The following is a 24,757-nucleotide window of genomic DNA, read 5'->3' as shown; positions in this document are numbered from 1 at the left end:
AGTAAGTAGTTCATCTAGTTTCTCCCACCAGCTGTCCATCACCAACCCTGCAGAAGGCTTTAAGTGCTGTCATATGAAACATATGATACCTGCAGTTGCAAACCCCTCCCCCGCCCTGTTTTTTGGGAAGGCTGATCACACCTCCATACGGACGGCATATCAGGTAGGGCCCTCAGGGGCTGCGCTGACCAGCTGGCAGGGGTCTTCAGTGACATCTTCAACTTCTCCCTTAACCTGTCTGTACTCCCCACCTGCTTCAAGAGGACCACTATTATCCCTGTGCCCAAGAACACCAAGGTCACATGTTTGAACGACTATCGCCCGATAGCACGGACCTCTGTCATCATGAAGTGCTTTGAGCGGCTAGTCAAATCATTCATCTGCTCCTCGCTGCCCCCCACCCTGGACCCTATGCAGTTTGAATACCGGTCCAGCAGGTCTACAGACAATGCCATCGCTCTGACTATGCACACCGCTCTCTCCCACCTGGACAAAGGGAATACATATGTGAGGATGCTGTTCATTTATGACAGCTCAGAATTCAACACCATCATCCCCTCCAAACTGGTCTCCAAGCTTGTGGACCTGGGACTAAGCACCTCCCTCTGCAAGTGGATCTTCCACTCTCTGACGGGGAGGCCACAGGTGGTGAGAATTGGTGACCGCACCTCATCTGTACTGATCAACAACACAGGCACCCCAGCAGGGCTATGTGCTCAGCTCTCTCCTGTTCTCCTTGTTCACTCACGACTGTGTGGCAACACACAGCTCCAACCTCCTTGTTAAGTTTGCTGACGACACAACCATCGTGAGCCTCATCTCTGACAGTGACGAGTCAGCCTACAGAGAGGAGGTTGACACCCTGACATCATGGTGCCAGGACAATAACCCTGTCTCTCAACCACACTATAGGAGGCGGCAGGAGGAGGAGCATGCACCACTACTCATCAACGGATCTGAAATGGAGAAGGTCAGCTGCTTCAAGTTCCTCAGGGTGAACATCAGCAACGACCTCACCTGGTCTGTTCACACGGACAAGGTGGTCAAAGAGGCCCGTAAAAGCCTCTTCTTCCGGAGGAGACTGAAGAGGTTTGGTATGGACTCAGTCATCCTCACTAACTTTTACAGATGCACTATAGAGAGCATTCTGACTGGTTGCATTACAGTGTGGTATGGGAGCTGCACAGACAGGGACTGCAAGGCCCTAGGAAGTGTGCTCCGTTCTGCTGAGTTCATCATCGGCAGGAAGCTCCCAGCCCTACAGGACACCTACCACAAAAGTTGCCTCAGGAAAGCTGGCAGGATTCTAAGAGACTGTTACCACCCATCTTTCAGTCTCTTTACCCCGTTGCCTTCTGGCAGGCGTTACCGCAGCATCCGGTTGCGCACACGCAGACTGGACAACAGTTTCTACTCAAGGGCCATCAGGCTTTTGAATGGACACTGATATGGACATTGATTCACTGCACACTAGTCACTTATACACTGTCACTTTCAGTACTGGTTGCACTAACATTGCACTACTGTACCTCACTGTACTTCGCCATCAGGCTCCTGTATGGTCATTGACATAGTCACTGATCTGCAATTTTGCACTATTGTACTGTACTCCACCTTGATTAGAATAGGTTATAGGGTTGTAATAGGTATTATGTGCATTTAGGGTAAGTATAGTGTATTATTTATTGTTATCTGTATATTTAGGGAGTTTCAATTATTTACGCTCAGCATAGATGTAAATTATGTTCTGTGTACTTATATGTTATGCTATGCCAGGTGCTTGCGTTGTCTTGTCTTAGGAATTTCAGTGCCCACTCTGACCTTGTGTTGTTCTGTGTACCTGACAAATGTAAGACTTGAACTTGAACTAATGCTATTAGACTCTTCTGATGGTCAGCACAGCAACCCATTCCTGAAACAGATAGACACTCTGTGCTTATACACATACTCATGACCTCACACACTCCTCCCTCCCCACACACTCCTGTCCTCACACACTCCTCCCACACATACTGCTGCTCTTACACACACAGACTCCTGCCTTCACACACATGCACTCCTGCACACACATGACGGAGTGGATGTCAACTGTCCTCAAGGCCCATGACATTTACACGTAAACTGATATCTAACGCATTGCCTTGTCACAGGTCATTTCTCAAGCACAGATAGGAAAACAGGATCCCCCCAACTCTTTATAACCCCATCGCTCTCTCTCTTTCTTTCTGAAATCTGCAATCAACACAAAAGTTTGAAAGGTTGACAAAAGAGAGTTGAGCAAGAGAAGCAGGGCAGAGTACAGAGCTGTTGTTGTGGGTTTGTTGTTCTGAGTGACATTTAAACCCTTTCTGGGACAAACACAATTTGTCTGTCAGTCCGATGAGCTGAAATGGAGAGAGAGGGGGAGAGATTTAGGCTGTGGGGGAGGGAGTCGAGGTAGAAATATACCAACATCGCTGAAGGGATAAAGAGAGAGGCAGAGGAAATGTGAGTTGGGGGAGGGAGGTGGAGAAGGTGGGGCGGGGAACAAGGGTGGGGGGGCGTTGTCTTGATGCTGGTTGATTGAGCATATTCCACTTGTGTGGACAGCAGGAGAATATTGCTCATATTGTTTCAGCGTCACCTCTCTTTTCTTCTCTCACTCTTTTTCCCTTTCCCTCCATCCTCCTCCTTTTCCTATGTCACTTTCTCTGTCTTTTCTCCCCCTCTGCTAGCAATCGGTGAATCGCTGCTCTTAAAAGGCCTGTAATTGATTCTGCTGTAATTGGTCAATGACAGGAGACGCTTTGGCAGAAATGGAGCATAAACACGTTTCAGACACAATTTGTGGGATCAATGGGAGGCAGATAAGAGAGGTGGAGGAAGGGAGGAAGGGAGGGATGGGGGTGTACGTGGAGGACTTGTGGGGGATGGGTGAAGCACGGGGAATAAGTATCACCAGGATGTCTGATTGAGTCATGGGGACGGAGAACACTCCGGATCAAAGGCTTTTTTCTCTTTCTTTTTCTCTCTCGCTCACTCTCAGTCTCCCTCTCTCCATCTCTCATTTTATTTATCTCCCTTTCTTTCTCCTTCTCTCTTTCTGTTGCTCTCTCTTTTTGCCCTCCCTATATTTTGCCTCAAGTTGCTGCATCATCCTGTCAGCTGAGGAGTTTTGGAACAATAGAGGAGAAATAAGCCCAATGAAGGGCTAACGAGTCACTCTAAACCTGAAAGAGTCCATTTGGGATTCACCCTACATCAGTGTGTTTGTTCATTTGTGGTGATGTCCATTTTCTGCCTTTTAAATGCAAAGTAACCAGTACGCTATTAAAATAAATAGTTAATTAGGGGCCCTTCAGTCCCCCGACACAAGTGTGTGGGCTTGCTTTTGTGTCAAAGCGATGTGAGGGGGTCTGTATTGGAAGATCTATCAGAGAATAATGCCAGTTGTGCCTCTCTTTTTCATTCTCTCATCTTTCTCTTTCACACATGCACACTTTCACTCTCTTTCACTTTCTGTCTCTCTCTCACTCTCGTACCCTTACTCTATTACTCTATGTCCTACATATTATCTTTCTCTCTTGCTGTCTCTCCATCCCAATACTGGGCTACTCTCTTTTCTTATCTTTGCGTGTGTGTGTTTCCAGGGTTACGAGGTGCGGAAGATCAGAGCCATTGACCAGGACTTGGGCCGACCGAGGGGCATCGGCTACACCATCCTCTCAGGTGTGTGTCACATGATCGATCTGTTGCAGCGAGCAGGACAGACCCACATAGGGGGAAATCAATCCCTGCTTATGATGATCCCGTCCAGTAATACAGCAGCCTGCTCTACAAACAAGAATCAATGACAGCTCGTTATAATAAAACCATACAATATTACTGGAGAATAGGCTTGTCCATAAACAACAATTAATCACCATTCGGTGCAACAGTGCAGAAGGTCTAAATAAGCCAGATGTCAATTAATATTACCATCCAATCATCAGAGAGACTGTCTGCCTGCCATGCTAAACAGAACTCTAAATATCTGCCTTTCCCTAGGAAATCATATGAAGTTATTTACAGTATGCTGTACATGGTATATACTGTGTTTATTTATTTATGTATTTTATTTTATATTTCCATGTATGTATATTACTCTCTCTCGCTCACATTTTACATATTTAGGCCATGTTTTGACCAGGTCTGGTGGTCAAGATAATGGGCAGAACAGGGGAAGGTGGACCCCCTGTTCTGTGTGGTGCTGATACGGCCTGCAGACCTACACAGGGTTTTGTTCTGGGGGAATTCAGACCCAGCTGTGTGGGGACGAGTGTAACACTTAGGAAGAGATTAGCTTTACTTAAGAGTATTTAGACTCGGTTCGACAAGAGCCCATAGGTGTGAATGATGAATCAACAACCAGATGATTTGTGATTGATGTAAATTTGTATTACTGTTCTCTTCCCGAGAAATGAAATATCCTATAAATGTAAACAGAGGTTGTCTTTTTTTACCAAATCAATTGCAGTTCACTTCAGTGTTAACCACGGACCTCCTGAATACTGGCCACATATCATGTCCATTCAACACCAAAGTTTCAATTTTAACATTTTATACTAAATTCAAGGAAACCATAAAAATAAGAAAAGACAAATCACACAATATACAAGTAACACATTCTACACTATTGTTCCAAGCATTTAACAAAACAATTTCCTAGCCTGGACTTCACATGAGAAAATTATATACGTTGACTAAACAAATGTGGAGGGAAAAATAGGCTAATCTAGTGAACTCCATGAACTAGCTACCCCAGGCAATGCATTGAACTAGCTAGCCAAAGTGCTACCATTTCATTCAAAACTCACCAAATCCACGTATCAGTTTTACAAATAATTTCCATCCTTTCGACAAATCTTCCACATCACAGATTAGTACATTCAAAATGGTTTCTACTTTTTCCTGTATAAAACAGACATAAGCATGTGCGCCATTTGGTTTCTTCTTTTTTTTCAGAGCGTGGCACAAAGGCTTAACCATGGTTTAGACATTGGGGGGGTCCAAATGAATACCCTTCCCCATTATTTTTTTTTGTAATGTGCATTGTCTACAATTCTATATTATATATGAAAATGTGCACATTTAGAACCTAGTTTCGAAGACTACATTGACCATTTTAATTCACATCTAAAGGAATAGTGACATTTCTCAGAGACAGTGACTGCTTGCATTGTGACCACATGTCACAAAAACAGCGACTCATGCTTTTATGAGGCTACTCGTTTTATTAACACATTTAACTCGGTATCAAGTTAGCTTACTTATTGTCTGAAAAAAAAAACGTGCATGCTTGGCTGCTGGTCCAGTTTTCTCCACTTTTTAGGTAACCTCAAATCCTCCATTACTCTACCTCCCCTCAACAAGTTAACTAACATTACTTTCTTTGCGCTCCACTGTCTGACGAAAAAGTGTTAGGTAACCATGACAACACAGAACGACACAAGGTGGATTCAAACTAAATCACAGAACTGTAAAATTAGGAGAGGGGATTCACACACTTAACAAACTCTTAACAAACGGAAATACATTGAAAATAAAACATAACAATAACCGATCAATTGACAGGGTTCATAGAAGGAGAACGTATATTTTACATATTTACTGCTGTATATTACAAATAGGTATTTTCTCAATATTGGGGGGGGACGACCCCCCCCAAAGAATACTTGGTTTCTCCTTCATCACGTCTACCCACGTGAATTAAGGATGGGCGGATTGATCCTAAAGTATCGATATTTTCGATACTGGCATTGTATCAAAAGGATTGATTCTCAAATTTAAATATGGATTCTACCTGGGATGATTTTTTGAATATTTGTATAATAGTAGTCGGCCATATAGTACAGAAATTTACTTTAACCACAGAAGTCAATGGGAACTATTTTTTTCTTCAGCTGTGTCTGTGCTTATCATGAGTTCATCAGCGGCAGCGCGCCGCGCTCTCCCACCATTGTTGCAAGGTCCGCGGTTTTCCCGCGGAATTGGGCTACTTTTGAAGTGTTGCCGCGGGTTTTTGTCCGCTGGTTCAGGTAGACCTTTTTTGCATGCAAATTACATGAATATCTTTAAATAAAAATCCATATTTTAAATGAAATAATTTATTTATACCCAAATCCTACCAAACTGACTCCAGTTCAGCACGTGCACACATGGACATGGGACACGCCCACATACACACACGCACTGTGTATGTGCACACGTGCCTAATGCTCTGTCTCCTGAGAAAACCTCCTGAAAACTGTTTTTAATGTTGGCATACTAAACATTTGGTGTTACTTTGTTGTATTACAATATATTTGGCAATGATAGCAATGCTGTTGGACTTTAAAAGCAGTGTATATGGTTTGGCAGGGGCATATTTTTAGTTCTGATATTGGGCTTGTTTTTGGGCTGTTTTTGATTGGCCATTGGGCTGGTTTTGTCACACAAACCTGGCAACCCTGTCTCCCACTCTCACTCAGTGAAAGCACACTCAGCACAGATTGAAGTGCATTGCTGCAGTCATGACTGAAAGAAAAAGAAGCATAATCTGGAGGTATTTCACTCCAGTTAACAACGATGAAGCTTCATGTGACATTTGTCAAACAACAATACGCCACTGTGGCAATACCACAAACATGACAAGCATCTAAAAGTTGAACACCCTAAAGAGCACAACAAAGTAGCTTACAGCTGACGCGAGCAGAGGAGGCAACACAGACACGTAATACCTATTGTGGTTTATTTAATATTAATAACGATGGCTTTCCGAATGCATTATAAAATTACTCAAATACAAATATTTCATTTAGAAGTATTGGTATCAATATCGACAATACTGGCCTTGAAAGTACTTGGTATCGGATCAAAAAGAAAATGATTGGTATTGCCCATCCCTAATGTGAACCGTTGAGAGAGGGCCTACTGAGTTTTGATTGGCTCAGAACACCCTGTGCATCATTCAATAAACTTAACAAATGATTGGTTAAGTTAAAAAAATATATGTATTTATGTGTTTATATTATCATAATTATCTTAAAATTAAACATTTAACACATTAAACGGAAGCATTAATAACTACTTACTAACCGAGAGTGAGGTCATGCCGGGAAATATCAAACTGAGGCTGGAACTCACAAAATGAAAAGAAGCTAAAAATGCCATATAATATAAATATCAAACCTCGGCTTTGCCGTATCCTCGCTAACGCTCGGTTGATACGGCAAAGCCGAGGTTTGATATTTCCCGGCATGACCGAACGATCGAGGTTAGTAAGTAGTTTATTATATGGCATTTTTAGCTTTTCATTTTGTAAACAAAAATAAATGGTCTTCATCCTCACTTTCGATGACAAATCTTTTCAGCATCATCTGGATAGTAAAACTCAGCAGCTGACTCGTCGATATCGCTCATTTTGAAGCTGATGTCAGAGTGCAATACGGATCCGTATTGACTGGCGAGGAGGGCAATACGCGGCTGGCATAACTACCCATTAGCCAATCAGAAAGCTCGTACCGTTGTTGCCATATAATAAGTATTACTTATTAACCTTGAGAAACATTTTTATTTTTACTGGGTTACACTAGCTTTGGGCTCCGTGTGTTCAACCTGAACAATGTAGGAGAGAGAGGGAGAGGTAGAAAGAATAAGGGAGGGAGGGAATGAGCGAGGCAGAGAGAGAGAAGAAAGGAGAGGGAGAAAGGGGGAAGGACGGAGAGACAGAGAGAAGGAGAGAGAAAGTAAGGCAGAAAGAGAGAGGTGGCTGCAATGAGGGAGGAGAGAACATGTACTGTAAGGGTCTTCTGTGGGGAACAGTGTGAGATGAGGCAGGGTGTTTAGTTGGATGATATATGAAGGACAACCACACTGCTGCTCAGCTCTCTGCCCTGGATAAACTCTGTGGGCCCCTTCAGAGGGGTTGCAGTCTACATGGGTGCACCTGGCAGTGCCAGCTGGTTAATACGGTCTGGAATAGAGTTTTGAATTTGGCATAGCAGCGTCCTTCTCCTGGCAATTAAGTCATTGATGCCCATACTGTAGCAGTGCCATCTGTTGAGTCACTGGCTGACCTCAACCAGTCAGTGTGCCACTCTTGTCATTTATCAAGCCTGCATGTTGTCTAGGGGTAAACTAGGCTAGGGGTAAACTAAGGGCTAGGGGTAAGGTGTAGGGGTAAGACAGAGTTTTGGGATTTGGCCTTAAGGCCGATTTATAGTTCTCCGACTCCGTTACGGACAGACGCACGCACTGAGTCGGACGGATTGGTTGAATTTAGCGCTGCACTGCGATGCTAGCTAGGTTATCAAAAAGTCAGAGCAAATTTACAAATTAGCCGTTTCATCGATAAAATAAGCACATTTTCAGCAACTACACTGCCCATTTCTCGTCACATTTTAATTCAGATGCGGATTTACATGTACTGTTTAGCTGAAATATGAATTGTAAAAACTTACAACAATGGCGGTCAAAGGATTCTGTTTTCTTGTTGGTCACGGCAACCCCGCCTCCCCCCCTGACTCAAGCAGTTCTTAATACGGACCAATCACAGCCAAGGGGTATCCGTAAATGATGGACGGACGGATAGTCAGGAAAATCAGGAGGTGCACGCAGAGCTCTGTGAGGGGCTCGGAGAGGGAGTTCCTTGACGGAGAGGGCGTTCCCTGTGTGCGTGTCCGTAAAAACGCAGAAGTATAAATTGGCCTTTAGTCTCACCATGACCTAACTCTAACCCAAAACTACTCAGATTGAAAGTAGCTTCACAAATATACCTTATACCCTTATACCATGTTTCTGAGCCTGATAGTGGATGATAATGGATAGGGAAGTAGGAGGCAGTACCAAGAGAATAGGGTAGGTGGGTTATTCGATAGACTAAGGGGGGGGGGGGGATAGTTTGTGCGATAGACTAATGCGTTCTGCAGAGAAGGGAGACTGGCGTTTTGGAGTGGAAGGGAGAAAACATAACATAAAAAAATTAAAATAAAACTACGACGTAGTTAAAGTGGCAGGTGTGTGTTGCTTGAGCGGCCGCCTTAACTGAAAAGTGCTGCAGGAAACCTTGTCGTTGATAGTGTTTGAAGGAGTGTGCATGTGTGTGCATGTGTATATTGGAGTGAGAGAGAGTAGGAGTGTGTTCGTACTGTATGTGTGTGTGTGTGTACGTGAGTATTAATTTTGCGCCTCCCTCCGGTGTCCTCCCAGAGTGACACTCAGTCCTCTGGGAGTCTTCTCATTAGTTCAGTAATTAAGATAAATGAGCTATTAATTTCAGAGGTGCTTCATGCTAATGACCTGGAGACCTGGGATCAGGATTTTGTCTCTCCACCAATCACTGGGCTAATCTTATAGCTGATGCTGACAGGAGATAGGAACACATTGTCAGTTATCTCTGCTGGAGTTGATGTTGAGCATTGACGGATGGAGGTAAACCCACTCTATCGCTCACATACACATACAAACACACACATACTATGTTGCTATTCTTGACCCAGTGACGTATAATTTAATGCTGGGAAGGGGGGGGGGGTCGGCGGCAGGCGCGTTGCTAGACATAAAGCTCTACTGGGGGACAGGCCCCTACTTATACAAATATACAAACACTTATGTTTCACACAAATCTAGATGGAAGCAAAGAACTAGATCACCCAATTGGGCCAATATAGGAGAACTATGTCTTCACTGACATATCTGACATGAGATGATCAAGCACTCTCCTGGAAAATGTGAAGTGCATTACAAAGCACACACATTACAGGAATGAATACTACATCATAAGAAACTTGACGTTATACAAAAACCTTTTTACCACATGAATAAAACATTCAGAGGCTGGTAGACTGGTAGGCGAATATATGCACATTAAGAGTTTCACAAAACACTAAGCATTTAAAAGTAAACTACGGTAAAATATTAGACTAAACGGGAGGTGTACACTTACCTGCCTAAATGGGCCTATATTACCAGAAAAAAACCATATTACACAAACAGTATAATAGAACACGAGAAACATTTAACAGCAAGCTTGTAAAGCTAGTTATGCAGCAGAGCTAGTGGAGATGCTACTGGCTTTTAAAGCCTGCTCAGCAGCAATAGTAAAGAGACACTGCAGACTACGATGTCCCTCTCTATGCCGCTGATTTTTTAAAGCCACAATACATATCAAAGGGAATAATAGGCGGGTTTTAGAGCTATGTCTTAAAATCTCGCTTAAATGTTTCTACAGTTTTAGCCATTCTTAGGTTCTCTGGCAGAGTATTCCAAAGGCTGTGAGCATAAACACTAAAAGCTGCCTTTCCATGTCTCTTGGTCCTGGCTTTGGGAACTGTTAAGAGTTCAGTACCAGAGGACTTCAGTGATCTAGTGAGTGCGTATCTTGAGAGCATGCCGTAAATTTCTTCAGGTGCCTGACTTAGTACGTTTCCATGATGGTATCAATTCGAATCTAGCTTTATTCGGATAATGCTATTTTTTGGGGCAACTTTCGTCGTCGTCATCTACCGCTTGTCCGGGGATCGGGTCGCGGGGGCAACGACCTAAGCAGGGAGGCCCAGGGGGGGGGGGGGCAACTTTTATTATCCTAATATATATGGCAGTGAATAAACCGAATCATTGACCGAAAGCACGTCATATCCCAGTACGATACGTGGCGCTGTTTTCATTACAATTAGTGGTGATACAGCCCTTTCCGCTTGACCTCTTCACCACTACCAACAACAACAACATTTCAAGAAATACGGCGAATGGAGAGCATGGTGAAGCTACATCCCTTTCGTGCATGATGACAATAGGAGTACTGCAAATGCAAACGGCGCTTTTGGCTCGCGTAGTTTGTTTCTGCCGGGCCGACTCCCGGTAGCGACAACTTATCGTCTTTTTCGACTTCCAGGTCACGACCTGGGAGGGAGGGTGGCGGGATCTCAAGCATGTGCAAAGATGCAGAGTCCAGTTCATAGTCCAATTCACCGTTTACAAGCATGCGATGTCCAAATTATCAACCGACTCAGATTTAATTATCCCAGGGTGTCGATCGGATCGTAGTCGGACCACAATTATTCGAACAGTGTAATTTGAATCCATGTAACTACGGTGACTATGGAGTGATTTATTAGTGACTCGTTAAAGATTCTTAAAATCTATTCGGCAACTAACAGGTTGCTGAAATTTGTTATAGAAATTTGTTGTCGGCTGAAGGTGCAGAGAATGAAGTGACCTTGGCCAGGTGTTGAGGAGTCTGGACTGTGACGTCAGAGGATTTTGTTTCTGCTTACTCTCTCGGTTACCATGGCTCCAGTCACATTCAGAAACTCTAGACGTCCTTGACAATCATTTTCTCAGGATCCATCTATTCTAAACAATAGGAAAATGTTTGTTGTACAACCACCTTCCAGAAACAATAATACACATTTACACATACACACAGACATATCATGGTCCTAGCTGCCCAGAAACAGTGATAACAACCGGGCTGACTGGTCCAAAACAAAGTTGCTGTTCCCCAGCCATGCACCCATACACACACACATTCCTACACACACGCATAATCCATAACCCTTGCTGCACATTCCTACACTCACACACACTCTCACAGTCCTACACACAAGCACAATCCTACCGTTACTGCGCACACACACACACAGTCCTACACATGCATAATCCTACACCCTTGCAGCACACACACACACACACAGTCCTACACCCCTGCTGCACACGCCTACCCGCATACGTACACACACCCACACACATGCTCATACACACATTCACACAGACAAAGCATTTCAATACACACACATGCGCACTCAAACACACACACTACAACACACAACGACACTAAGCTATCTCCAGGAACCTTCAGCCACAGTAGCTCTGAAGGGAACACATCACCATACTCAGTCTTTTGGAAACAATCTGCCGCCCAGAAAGATTAGGTTCAACTGAGCTTGAGACTATTGAGAGCTAGGGGGCTAAAATATTTTGCCTTTTTTCAGCTTTCGGAGTCTGCTGCTCATAGTCAAACAGAGAGAAGGAACATTCATGCCTCTCCTATCAGTCCATTGTTTATCTCTGTATGTCTGTGGATATTTCTCTTCCTCTATCACACACGGATATAATCCCCCTTTTTTAAGTCCCTCCATATCTCCCTATTCTTATGTTAGCAGTCTCTCCATCCATCCACCATCGTCCTCTATTCTCAGTCAATGTATTTATACCACATTGCTCGTTCTGGGAACCAGTTCAGGTGGAATAATGTGATTTAATGTGACACTGTTCCCAGGATCCTCCAGAAGCTCAAAAGTACACCACTAGAAAGTTATTCTGAAGCTGATAGAAAAGGAAAGTGCAGTCAATGAAAATTCCATGTTTGCAATCCTGTTTTCTTGAATAAGACTGAATATGAAGGGGACTGACCCTAGGTGCTTCACCCATAGGCCACTCCCCAACACAAACACACACATGTACCCTCCACAAACACACTTAGCTGGCAGTCCAAACGAAACAACCTCTATATCCCTAAGAAGTGACAGAGACAGGCTAGCAAAATGTGTGTGTGTGTGCTTGTTTGTGTGAGTGTGTGTGTGTGCGCGTAGAGAGAGACGCGGAGGCTGTAGGTGTAGGACAACGCTGGCCTTGTCCTACACCTTCCCTGGCACACAGGTCAGACAGGTACAACCATACAATTTCCCGCCTGGCCAGACTGATAAGCAGAAAAGGCGATTATTCCCTTTCTCCCTCCTACCATCCTCCCCCATCCACCTCTCCTCCACATATTGCTATCACTCAGAGCCGCTACACCCTGATGCTCAGATGCCTCTTTCTTGAGGCTGGCTCCAGTATCAGCTAAGCTGTAATGTGGCTAACCCTAATACCAGCTGCTTCGTAAGGGAGACGTGTATCGTCACAACTCAAATTTTTGAGTTTTTGAGCTTTTCAATTAGCTGCTATAAAGCCGTTTTGAGTGCCCAGCCTGCTGCCTATAATCTCCCTGAGACGAGGGTGCTCAGACCTTAGGGCCAGGCCCCGGCACACACCTGGCTCTGCTGATCCAGTCACTACAGTATTAGGACCACCGATCACTTTGCTGGTCCATGGGTCTGACTCTGTCCACTGGAATGTACAGTAGAAAACAAATAATTTTACAGTCACTTCGTTCCTTTTGTAGCACCATCAATTATCCTCTACCCTCCTCACTTGTCTTTTATTTTCTTCCTGATCTGCTGGGTTGACACATCACTTACGTATATTATCTCTTTATTTGAAATTATGATTATTATAGACATTCTGTTTTATTTCTCTGACTTTAGAGTATCTGTTTTGTCTTAAAAAAAACATGGTTTTGAGGAGTGAACGGCTTTGAACAAACATATGTTTAGATATCAAGCACATAGTTATCTTGAGCCTTACCAGCTGTTCCATTTTGATTTGAAGTCTTATCAATGTAGTAGAGGTGTTGAAATGAATCAAATAATCAATGCATCGCGATGCTGACATGGACGATGCTGCATCGATGCAGTAGCCGACCATAATCGATATATATAACGGAATTATGTCGCTTGTTAATTTTCCGTCCGCGGCATAAACATTCAAATGAAAAATAACATTCTCAGTAGCCTAACCGGTTTCATCTAGATTTATGTCTACTAGTCTCATCTGGGTCTCATTTACCTGACGTCATTTGTCGCTATTTCGCATATGTGCCACAGCTAAATGGCTGAGGGTGGTTGTGAGGTCGTCCTTAAAACGCTCCAAGTGTTTTAAAAGCGGAGATATGGAATTTCGCATTTTACCAACAGACTGGGAAGCACAAACTGGATAAATCGCATGTAATATCCAAAGCCTGTCACACCAAAATTAAATATGTTGAGAACACTACCCAGCTAACAGTTACGTTGCCCTTACGTTGCCGCAACGTCACTCATTGACCAAACATACGTTGCCGCAACGTCTTTGGCGACGTTGCGGGACCGTGCATCTGTGGGGTAGGTTGCCGCAACGTCATCTTGTGACGTTGCCAGTCCGTAACCGCAACGTTATTTTCTGACGTTGCCAGTCCGTAACCGCAACCTCCTAGCAACGTAACTTTCCGATGTTGCCAGTCCGTAACCGCGACGTCGTCGCAACGTTATTTTCCAACTTTAGGAATCACGTTAGCCGTTTCCATCCTGAGTTGCTAGCAACAACACCTGCCGCGGAAAATGCAAACTCTGGGCCAGCAACTCAGAGGATTGATGCAACTCTGTTTTCAATACTGCTAATAATGCTGTCTGTTGTGTTCAGACTTTGTTAAATAATAAAGATTCTTTATATCTTACTACTTGTATTTTTGGATGAAAACATAACTGTTGGATCCAAAACTATGATTAGTATGATTTCAATGTTAACCATTTGCCTTTATGAAATCGTTTTGAATTGTGCATGTTAGTCTGTCTTTAAGTGTGGCATGTCATCACAGCATTTTGTCAATAATTAATATAGAAATAAGTAATATAGAAAACTTTATTATATTAAAATATACTGTAACTTAATACATTCTGTCAAGTCAAATATCCTATATGGCTTTAATAGAAAAATGTATATGACGCATCGTGATGCATCATGATGCATTGAGGAATCAAATCGAATTCCTGACATGATAATCGTAATCGAATCATTGTTGCTCCTGGATGGATCACAGCCAACCCAATTATTTTCAACACAACTCCTTATCCTTGGTCATGGTGGCCACAGCACTTAAAATAATGTAATAATTCTCAAAATGATGACCCTTTGCTTTTTATTAACAGCAGTTACTTGTACTTTTACTTTGAATACTTAAGTACATTTAATATCAACAAATTACTTTTGATACGTACAGTAAATATCAGATACTTTAAGACTTTTACTCAAGTAGTATTCTAATAGGGGACTTTCACCTATTTATTTACCTGTAAGGTATCTTTACTTCTACTCAAGTATGGCTTTTGGGTACTTTAAACACCATCGTCAATAGTTTGGTCTTAGACACAAGAGAAAATGTGGAGCTGGTGCTTGTGCTGTTGTTGGTGATGGAATAAGACAACGTCAAGCTACCGAAGACGCAGCAGGTGCTGAGGTAACGTTAGCTGCTACTGCTGCCAGCACAAGTGACTTGACGGCTGGTTAGTCAACGAAGCAGGTGGGCGCACGGCAAGACCGGAACTGTCTCCAATAGGCTACGCCTGGCATTTATTCAGTTAATTGCTCTTGTAAATGCGCCAGATTGGTACCAATCATTTGTCATGTCTGCATTGTAATGCACAACTTTGCCTCCTTGTTATAAAACAACGTGCATCCAAACAACTTTAGCCAATGTAACCTCTTATGTCAGTGTTGCTTTACGAATACTAGCTTACCATATAGAATAACACTATAATAATAGCATATCGGATTATCAAAAATGGTTAAATGTCTGCGTGTGTGTTGTCATGTAGGTTATAGACTGATTGTCTTGGTTTGCATCCATGATATAGGTACTATAATGTTATACCTACGGCCAGTAGCGGACTGGGCATTGGTAGCGTTTATTTTACATAAAGCTCCCAATTTTTTTCCCGCTCTAATCAGCCCCCCAAAAAAGCTATGCACGCTCGTATTAAATGTGGAACTCCCTATACTAGCATCACATCAAACCCAGAATATACATGCATTAGCAGGGCACTGTGTGCGTATACGGGGGCCGGTTCTGGTGGGCTGTTCTGGATCAAAGTCCAGGGCCTATTTTTACTTCCAGTCCGTCCCTGCTACTGCATATTGAGCAAATTTAGATCGGTATTGCACAACAATCGCGAGATGGAGATCCCCCCGAATATTGACGTGTATTTCGCACACTTTTTATAATTAAGTAAATCCTGGGTCAGACTTGTGTTTGGCTGCTATTGTTTTGCTAATCAACATTGGTATTACTGTATATTTTTTGATCATTGCTTTATCTCAAGATCTTTTCCCCAAAAGTTTTTAAGAGAAACTTCTGTTAAATGTCTAATTTAGTATTCATGAAATGCAGCCTCTGGGGCCTCACGAGAATGGCAAGTCACCCGGGGGGCCATTATCTCCAAGCATCACACACACACACACACTCTCACATACACACAAATACTTTCACTCACCAAAAAAACTCAAAAAATGCTCCCACACACTCATACTTACCCAGTAGCTGTCAGGTACATTTTTTATGAGCCCTTGTGTGTGTGTGTGTGTGTGCACAATGTGTGTATCTACAAATGTTTTAATGAATCCATTCAAAGAGTACATCTAAAGGTTTACAAGGATGACTTTCTGAATTTGTCACTTAAAATAATATTCTAAAGTTCCTCAAATTTAGATCCATTTGACAAGGTACACAAGATCCTTCTCCTGAGGCCCCAGAGGTGGCTACGTTCCAGATCACATTACTGGAATGTTTTGTTGGGACCATGGCGTCAGATAATGTCAAAAATATTTGCTGCTGGCTTTGTCATTGATCACTGGTTGGCGTCCTCAGAAGCTCATTGCAATGAGTAAGTCCTTATAATCCACGTGTCACCTACTTGACTGATCTTATCAGATGTGATTGTTCTTGGTGCCATGGCACAGCCCCCGATGGACTGCTTACACATGCATGTCTTCTGTGGCTCAATGCTCTGCTTTCATTTTAATATTCAATGGCATATCATTCACTTCAGGATTCAAGATTTGTCCATTTGGATATGTAGCACTGCTGTTACTGGAGTCTGGCTGCATCCTCCCTAGGTTGATCTAATTTAATACCAATATTTTGGGGTCATTTTACTGGCATTTAAAAATGCACTATAAAGGGAAAAGTTGTGTGTGAGACTGTGTGTGTCCAAACCTTTGACGAGATTGCTGCATATTTTCTCATTTTCCAGTTCACTACAGTTGGTAATGTGAGAGTGTTGGCAATCCTCCCATGTCTCACATAATAGTTGAAACTCCTGTGTGTTAACACAGCACACACAACACGCACATACTGATTAACTGCATGACTAGTGTACATGTTTGATGCAAATAGTGGAGTAAGTATATTAGTAGTATTTGAATTGGAATAGTTCACCAACAGCCTTTAGGGAGTTCAAGATGTTTATGTTCTGGGTGTGAAGGGAAATGTTTGTGTGGAGTGTGTGTGTTGCTAAATTGATACATGAGTATCTGTGTGTCTGTGTGACACGGTTTCCCCTTTACCATCCAGGGGTCTAATCACAGTGTCTTTGTGAATAGGAAGCAAGCACTGTTTGTCACAACAGCAATTATAATATAAATCTATTTTTCTCAATGGGACCCAGGAGGCCATCTGTATAATTTCAATCTGTCTCTCTGGCCAACCTTTCCACACCATGTAGCTTGGCAGGAGTTGTCTGTAAGACCTGAAGCAGTCAAAGTCAGAAGCTCTTTACATGTGCAAAACAACTGCAGGCCCTGCACGATGCTTAAACATATGACCACTCACTGTCTATGACAGGCTTACTTGCAGTACATACACAAGCACTCCACCTTTAGTACACATACACACATTAATGGCTACATTCACACACTCCATACAAATAAATTAATCAGTCTCTCTCACAGCGACTGTGTATGTGTTTGAGTGCAAGGAAGTGGGTGAGTCTGTCTGTGCAAGTGAGTGTTTGTGTGCATTTGAGTGTGTGTGTGTCCTTAGCACCGGTTACTCAGCCAGGTGAGTGCTCAGTCATGCTGGCAGGGAGCGGCTGTTGGAAAAGATTGGCATTCTAGTCAGTCCATTGAAGCTGACAAACCAATTTGGAGGCATGATGCTCCGGCTCTGTGTGCCCAAATGCCCCCTGCGGAGGATGAACTGGGAGAGAGGAAACTCCAACCCTTTTCTTATAATTTATTGGGCATTCTGTCCATAGTAAAAGGAGATTTGTTGAGAATCTGTATTTTTCTGAAGCTTAATAATTTGATGTTGATTTGAGCTAGCTACTGTCATTGTCGTTGCCATATGACAGGGGTGGACAAGTAACTTTGGCCTCAGGTTTTCTTCCAAGCCATTAGATGGTGGGCCAGAACTAAGGCTAATTTAATAAAAGTATGTCGAAAAATACTTGCGACTGGAAACTGTGACCGACTGTTAAAGAATGTCTTCTTGTCTCCGTGAGATTCATGCATTTCAGCCCTTTCTCTTGCTCTCACACAAAACCTTGTATTTCTCACGCATTTCAACCATGTCTCACACTGTTAAATAAGGGATAACTTGTCCCACTATATACATTAATGGAAAAGGCGCAGTCATACTGAGATGATAGTTGTCTCGAGTTATACAGAGTAAAAAGCCAATCAGAAAACATCACCAGCACCCCTCTATACGCGCCTAGACTTTTCTGCTCAATGACAACCACTTAAAAAAGCACAATATTTCCTTCCAATCCAGTCCATACAAATGTGACAAATATTTCACACAAGTTCACAACTGGAAGAGGGTCAAGGAGAATCTTCAACAGTGTGAAACACTGACAGCTGGTATGCTGCTCGCTGCAGAGGAGGCACGTAAAGAAAAAAACCTGCTCATCCAAATACGTGGGATGGATCTTGTTGTCTTAGAGGCAATGTACCATTTCAGATATAACTGAAATTATATGCTATTTCTATGACATATGATAAAGAACAAAAAAGACTCAATATATACAATCACTTCTGTGAAACAGCGGTGTAGAGTTTATTGAGAAAACGGAAGGTACTCAAGCTCTTGAAGTGAAATGCCGTTTCAGAAATGTGTAGTTGAAACCAAAGGAATTAACATCTCCTCTTACAAATCTTGTTCCTTAAAAGTGAGACTCCAAAAGTCCTATTCTTTTCCACATGCCACATGTAGTAGTCCAAGATGAAGTTGCCACAGCTGGATCCTCAACGTCATCATCAGAATTATCATAATCAGATGAAGACGACACAAGAACAATTGTAACAGATGACGCACAAGACAAGAATATTGTTCCATGCAGCCATAACAAAAGGTGTAATGGTGAACAGGTGTTAAAGGGGCAATTGACAGTTTTTGGGGGGTATTTCACACTGTTCCTTAAGGTCTCCAAATAGGGTATGTAACATTGGTTGGGTTGAAAATGGCCCGGGTGCTGTTTTATGCCCACTGACAGATCCTCTGAAATGTTCGCGGGAAAAAACACTAGCTTTTCTCCTTTTATGGTATGCTCATTAATATTTAGATAAGCTGCGCGCTGATTGGTTGGTTTTCAACGAGTGAAGCTGGGGAGCAAAAACGCAACACGGCCAACAGCAGCACTCGCTGAAACACCGAAGTTGGAGACTTGAAATAAAAACGTGCAAATAAATCTATTGTGTCTACACAACACTGTTTTCAACAGATTGACTATATATCATTTGAAATGATAACATTACTTGTTTCCACTTCTGTTGTTGAAGCAAACTGGATTGACTTGGGTGGGTAGAACGTTAGGCTACAGCTTAGCAACCAAACCATATCCTGATTTTACTCGGCTTCAGTTAGCTAGCTAGCTCTAAATAACTTGCTGAAAAATAACATGACCAAGATCTGGACAAACATGCACCTTGAATTGTAGATTTACATTACACAGGTTATTTATTTGAATGAAACACAGTCAGGTACATGAATCAACGTTAGCCCCATTGCCAATAAACTAGGCTAAATTATCACACATTCTAAACTTGTTACATGCCTAAAGTCTAGGTGTTACTAGTAACAGTTACTAGCAATGCTACCGTATCCTGTATCAAGCACCTGCCTTTCTCCAGTTCTTTCAAATAGATTATCTAGACAGGCGTTAGCAATAAGCCAGACTGCTGTTCATTTTCTGTCTATTTTTCGGAAGCTTCCCTTCTAATGCCGACTACACCTAGTCTAGCTAGAGTCATTTGATGTGTGTAGAAACTTATTTAGCATTCTACCTGGTATGCTATATTATACAGGAAACGTTAGCATTGCTAATAACCGTTAGCACAACATCATACTGTCCTTATAGGCGGTTGCAATGAGCATATGGTCGGAACAGCACCTCTTTCCAGGTTCAGCTTCCTAGCAAATCCTGCTTGCAATTGTCCAAGGTTGTCAAAACTGTCTCGGGTGAAATGTTCAGAGCAAATGAATGATTGAGTGTTGAACTTCGCCGGGATCTTCTCATAAGACAACAGCAGCCATGCCTGTTGAATGTTTGGCTCCTTGGGAAGACTGTGAGTGTTAGCCTTCCCTGTAGGCTACAGCCTGGAACACAGCATTTACGACCGTGGTCCATTTTCAATATCCTTGTTATAAATCAAAACGTTCTTCTTTGTAATTCCTTATAAGTAGCTTACACAGAGCAGCGCGCAGCTAAACTAGTATAGGAGATAGACGCTACCTCGGGCTGGTCTGGATGTAAATTCTGGGGCGTGACAAAGATACAGACCAGAGCCAATAAGAGGGCGATCACCGGTCCTACGTAGGACCGGTAGCTTTGTTGAAAAGCTAGCGTTTTACAGCCAATTTTTTTCTTTTTGAGATTTGAATAGGAAAGAGGTGTCAATGGACTTTGATATTCACGGTATGTTCATTTTACCCACCGAACTGTCGTTATTCAACTATGACAAGGTCAAATAGGTTTTGCAGTCAATTGCCCCTTTAAACAACCCCTGAACTCCAATATTGAGTCATGACTGAAAGATTGAGGGAAACTTCTTCGGGATTGACTGGATGTCACTACCCCCAGCCACTGTCGGAATCTTAGAGCTTATGTACTGCTCCTGCTAAAAAAACACAATGGGTGAAAGGGACATGCACATGTAGATAAAACAAGCTACCGTGTACAGTCATGTGCCTGTGTGTGGACTGTGATAACACATTAAACTACACCAAAGTGTAGTCGTTTTATTTAGTTTGTTTGGCTTGTGAAGCTGTTATAAATGTTCTCTTCCACTTCAATCTGTCTAGTCTAAGTCTTCACATGCAGTATCCATAAAGTAGCCTACTGGTTTCCAATGACTTCAACATGCTAGCCATGAGACAACATGAAGTGAAAGTGTGATGATAATCCCATTACGAGGTTGCCAATATGTACTGCATCAAAAATGTGTCAGGGATTAGCAATTTATACAGTATTACTATTACAAAGAATATATTAATTTGAATATGAATTCATATAAACTGAGACCTTACCTGATAGCATTAACGTTATCCGCAGCTGAGCTCTTCTTCTTTTGATGTTATGGCAGATTGCAACCAACGTTTAAGCAGCTGCGCTCAGTTTTTCCAAAGAAGTCTTTTTATTTCCTTGAGAGATAAGGGTTGGTAAGATGATTAATTCAAAAATATGGATAAAACTTTCAAAAAAACATGCCTAAGATTTGTTAAAGTGTATATTTTGTATTTCTGTTGTATTCATATTATTTAATATGACATTTATACTAATTTTAACAAAAGATACAACTGACAGCCTGTTTAATTGTCAAACGATGTAACCACAAAAAATGACAAATATCTAATATTTCACACCTCCTAGAGTTCATGCAATTGCTCTCATGAAATTAGTACTTTATTTAGTAATATCCTATGAGAATATGTTTTATTATATTTATTTCAGAATTTAAATTTTTTCACAAATTTGTTTTTTTCACTCTGGATAAGAGCGTCTGCTAAATTACTAAATGTAAATGTAAATTGTACTGTGCAAGACCATATGCTGTAAACATCGTGTTTTATGTCTATTATTTGACCATTTGAGTAAAAAGGGTTCAAACACCCATTATTACAGTGTATTAGAGTATTAAATTATTATCCATATTAACTTTGTTGTACAATATTAGTCTTTTAGACAAAATACTGGTTACACCAACTGACATAAATCGGTTACACCAACGGACCATATAACGTCTACAACAAGGACAAGAAATTGACAGAGAAAATAGGCATCAAGGTAAACTGAATTGGATATTTTAATATATATTCTTTAATATATAGTCATTCATCATATTCCATATCAAAAATAATTGTATAACATCAATGAGGAAACAGGATTGACTTTCTATAACATTTTTGATTTCAGTTCAGTTCTCATACCATTTCTGTCTATACCCATTGTTTTCTAAGAGAGTGAGATAAAGTGTGTGTGAGAGAGAAAGAGTGGGTATGATCATTTCTAAACAACCATGAAGAAACAGGATTAACTTGTCTTGTGATTTCAGTTCAGTTCTCATACAATTTCAGTTTGTAAAGTAACAGCCATTGTTTTCAAAAGAGAGAGAGTATGTGTGTGTGTGCGCGTGCCTGTGTCTGCATGTGTGCGTGCTGTTGTGTGTGCACTTTATGTGATCTTGTATTAAGAAATTTGCGCTTTTTATTCAAGCAAACATTTTGGTACAAAGTTTTGACGGTTACACCACTTAGACATTTTGAAAATGGCCCAGGTGCGGTTCTATGTGCCCCAATGCAAACCTATTGTCGTAGAATGAAACGAGACGTTTTCTCCCCTCATGAATATATAGATGTGCGCTGGTTGGTTGGTTTACAACGAGCAAAACTGCGAAGCAAAGACGCAAGATAGCCAAATATGCATCGTGAATTGTAGATTTACATGACAACACAGGTTATTTATTCGAATGAAACACAGTCAGGAAAATGAAACAACTTTAGCCCCATTGCCAATAAACTAAATCATCACACATTCTACCTATGCTAGATACAGGAGACGTTAGCATTGCTAATAACTGTTAACGACAAAATCATACTTACAGCTTGCAGTTGTGATGAGCATACGGTCAGAACAGTACCTCTTTTTAGCAACAGCCGTTTAGCAAATTCTGCTTTAAATTGTCCAAGGTTTTCTGTCTATGGTGAAATGGTTTGGGCAAATAAATAATTGAGTGTTGAATTCACAGGGATCACAGAGCAGTGGAAGTACACATTTTTATTTAACCTTTATTTAACCAGGCAGAATCATTTAAGAACAAAATTCTTATTTACAAAGATGGCCTGGGAAAAAGCAGAAGCTGTTTGAGAGAGAGGGGAAGGGGGCTATGGAAGAAAAATCTGGTTAAAAAGCACAACGACACATAACCACAGCAGTACAACATACAGAAAAAAAGCAGGTCTTAACAAGGATCTTAGCTTTACTAAATGTTGTTTGTGATAACGAGCCAGGCCACATAAAGCTATGTAGGTAATGAAGAATATAAAGTTATTTGACATCAATGTTAACTCATTTCAGCTGCATACCTCTCCCGACTTAATCATGTTAAGTTAAACACTGCGGTACCGCGCTCCTTCACTTGGGTGAGAGAGATGTGAAAGCAGAGACCGATTAGGCTATTAATGTGCCTCTAAAAAAATAAAATAAACATATTAAATAGGCTGTTTTGCCTGGCCATAAGCACACAGCATTACTTTTAAGAGTGCACATTTTTAGTTCAAATACACAGTTACAGATCAAATCTAACTTTTCACCAAACCCTACTGCTTGTGTATTTTGAGTGGTCTGGTCTTGACCCTGTCTCGCCCTAGCCTGGTCCTAACCAGACTCGTACATTTAATTTGTACAGAGTCTGAGCTCAATCCATTGACAAGCATTAACTTCCTTGAAGGTGGGTACTCTGTTGAAGTTTAAAACAATTGGATCTGCCCAGAGCCACTCTGGATCTGGCATTACCAATCTCCAGCGTTCGCCTTGGCCAACTCCTTCACCACTAACGAAGCTAGCTGGAAAATCAAACCAACCCTGTGCGGATCAAAGATTGTTCTTGCTTTGGCTTTAACGTCTGGATATTCGTCAGCGTTACCACAAAGGACCGAATGGCTTCGCTTGCATCTTTCTCCGCCGCCATTACCGAATTACAACTCAAACTAGCGCTGACATCAACATCTCAACCACTCCCTCTGTTCGCTGATTGGACCAGTAAAAAGTTTACCAAAGACATCTGACTAATATATCTAAAGCCCAGACGCAGTACAGAAGCAAAAGGAAAATTGAGCGGAAGTACGTAGGAGGGCAGAGCCAGGCTAGTCTCGACCTGCCTTGGTCTCGGTCTTGACTCGGTCTCCACCCCGTCTAAGTCTTGGTGTTGTCTCGGTCTCGATACACTCTGGTCTTGGTCATGACTTGGTTTAGGTGGTCTTGACTACAACACTGATACATTTTATGAACTTACTGCGTCAGTGTCAATGTCACATAACCAATCGTCTTCGGCCTATATTCCATTCACCTCGCTAGTCTACTAAGATCTACTTCAGCGAGGCTAATAATTGGGTAACGTTGAAAAACTAGATTTACACCTACACCTACACAGGACTCTCAAGTTTTATCATATGCTGGGTGTGAGATTCCCATACCTGTCAATGTTTGGGTAAAGATTTAGACTGTTTGAAGGGCAGGGCCGGAAAATTTACAAGGGCTCCTACTGCATGACATACAGCCCCACCAGTGTAAAATGTGAATTCATATTTTAATTTGCGGAAGTACTATTTAACCACAATTTGTTCTTTTATTTTTTTCTGAACAAAACAGGTTTAAACCAGAAATTTATTTTTAGTAGACCAATGTAAAAATGCACTTGAAACAAATGACATGGTAGTTTCACTTTTTTAACTGCCCACTGACACTCTGCACATCTCTAACAGGGGTGCAGGGACTTCTCAGCAAGAGCTATGGGATAATTGAGAGACACAGCAGGTGATTGGCTCTGACAGCCATCAATCACTCAAATTCAACAGGATAGGTGTTGAACTACTTTGCTGGCATGTTTGGCAGCAGGTCCAATCAGTTGC

At 41.9% G+C, this 24,757-nt stretch overlaps 1 protein-coding gene across 1 annotated transcript in view; it reads left to right on the top strand.

Moving 5' to 3' along the window:
* Positions 1 to 24,757, top strand: part of LOC146267934 (cadherin-23-like) — a 128,625-nt gene that overhangs the window by 92,701 nt on the left and 11,167 nt on the right. Inside the window, exon 7 of the mRNA XM_084709413.1 lies at positions 3,630 to 3,708. Within this exon, the coding sequence (XP_084565539.1) occupies positions 3,630 to 3,708 (79 nt within the window). The remainder of the gene's footprint in view (positions 1 to 3,629; positions 3,709 to 24,757) is intronic.

Source organism: Hypomesus nipponensis, chromosome 11 (assembly GCF_054491055.1).
Source record: "Hypomesus nipponensis isolate SF chromosome 11, ASM5449105v1, whole genome shotgun sequence".
Taxonomy (NCBI): domain Eukaryota; kingdom Metazoa; phylum Chordata; class Actinopteri; order Osmeriformes; family Osmeridae; genus Hypomesus; species Hypomesus nipponensis.
This window is presented reverse-complemented; position numbering and strand designations above follow the sequence as displayed.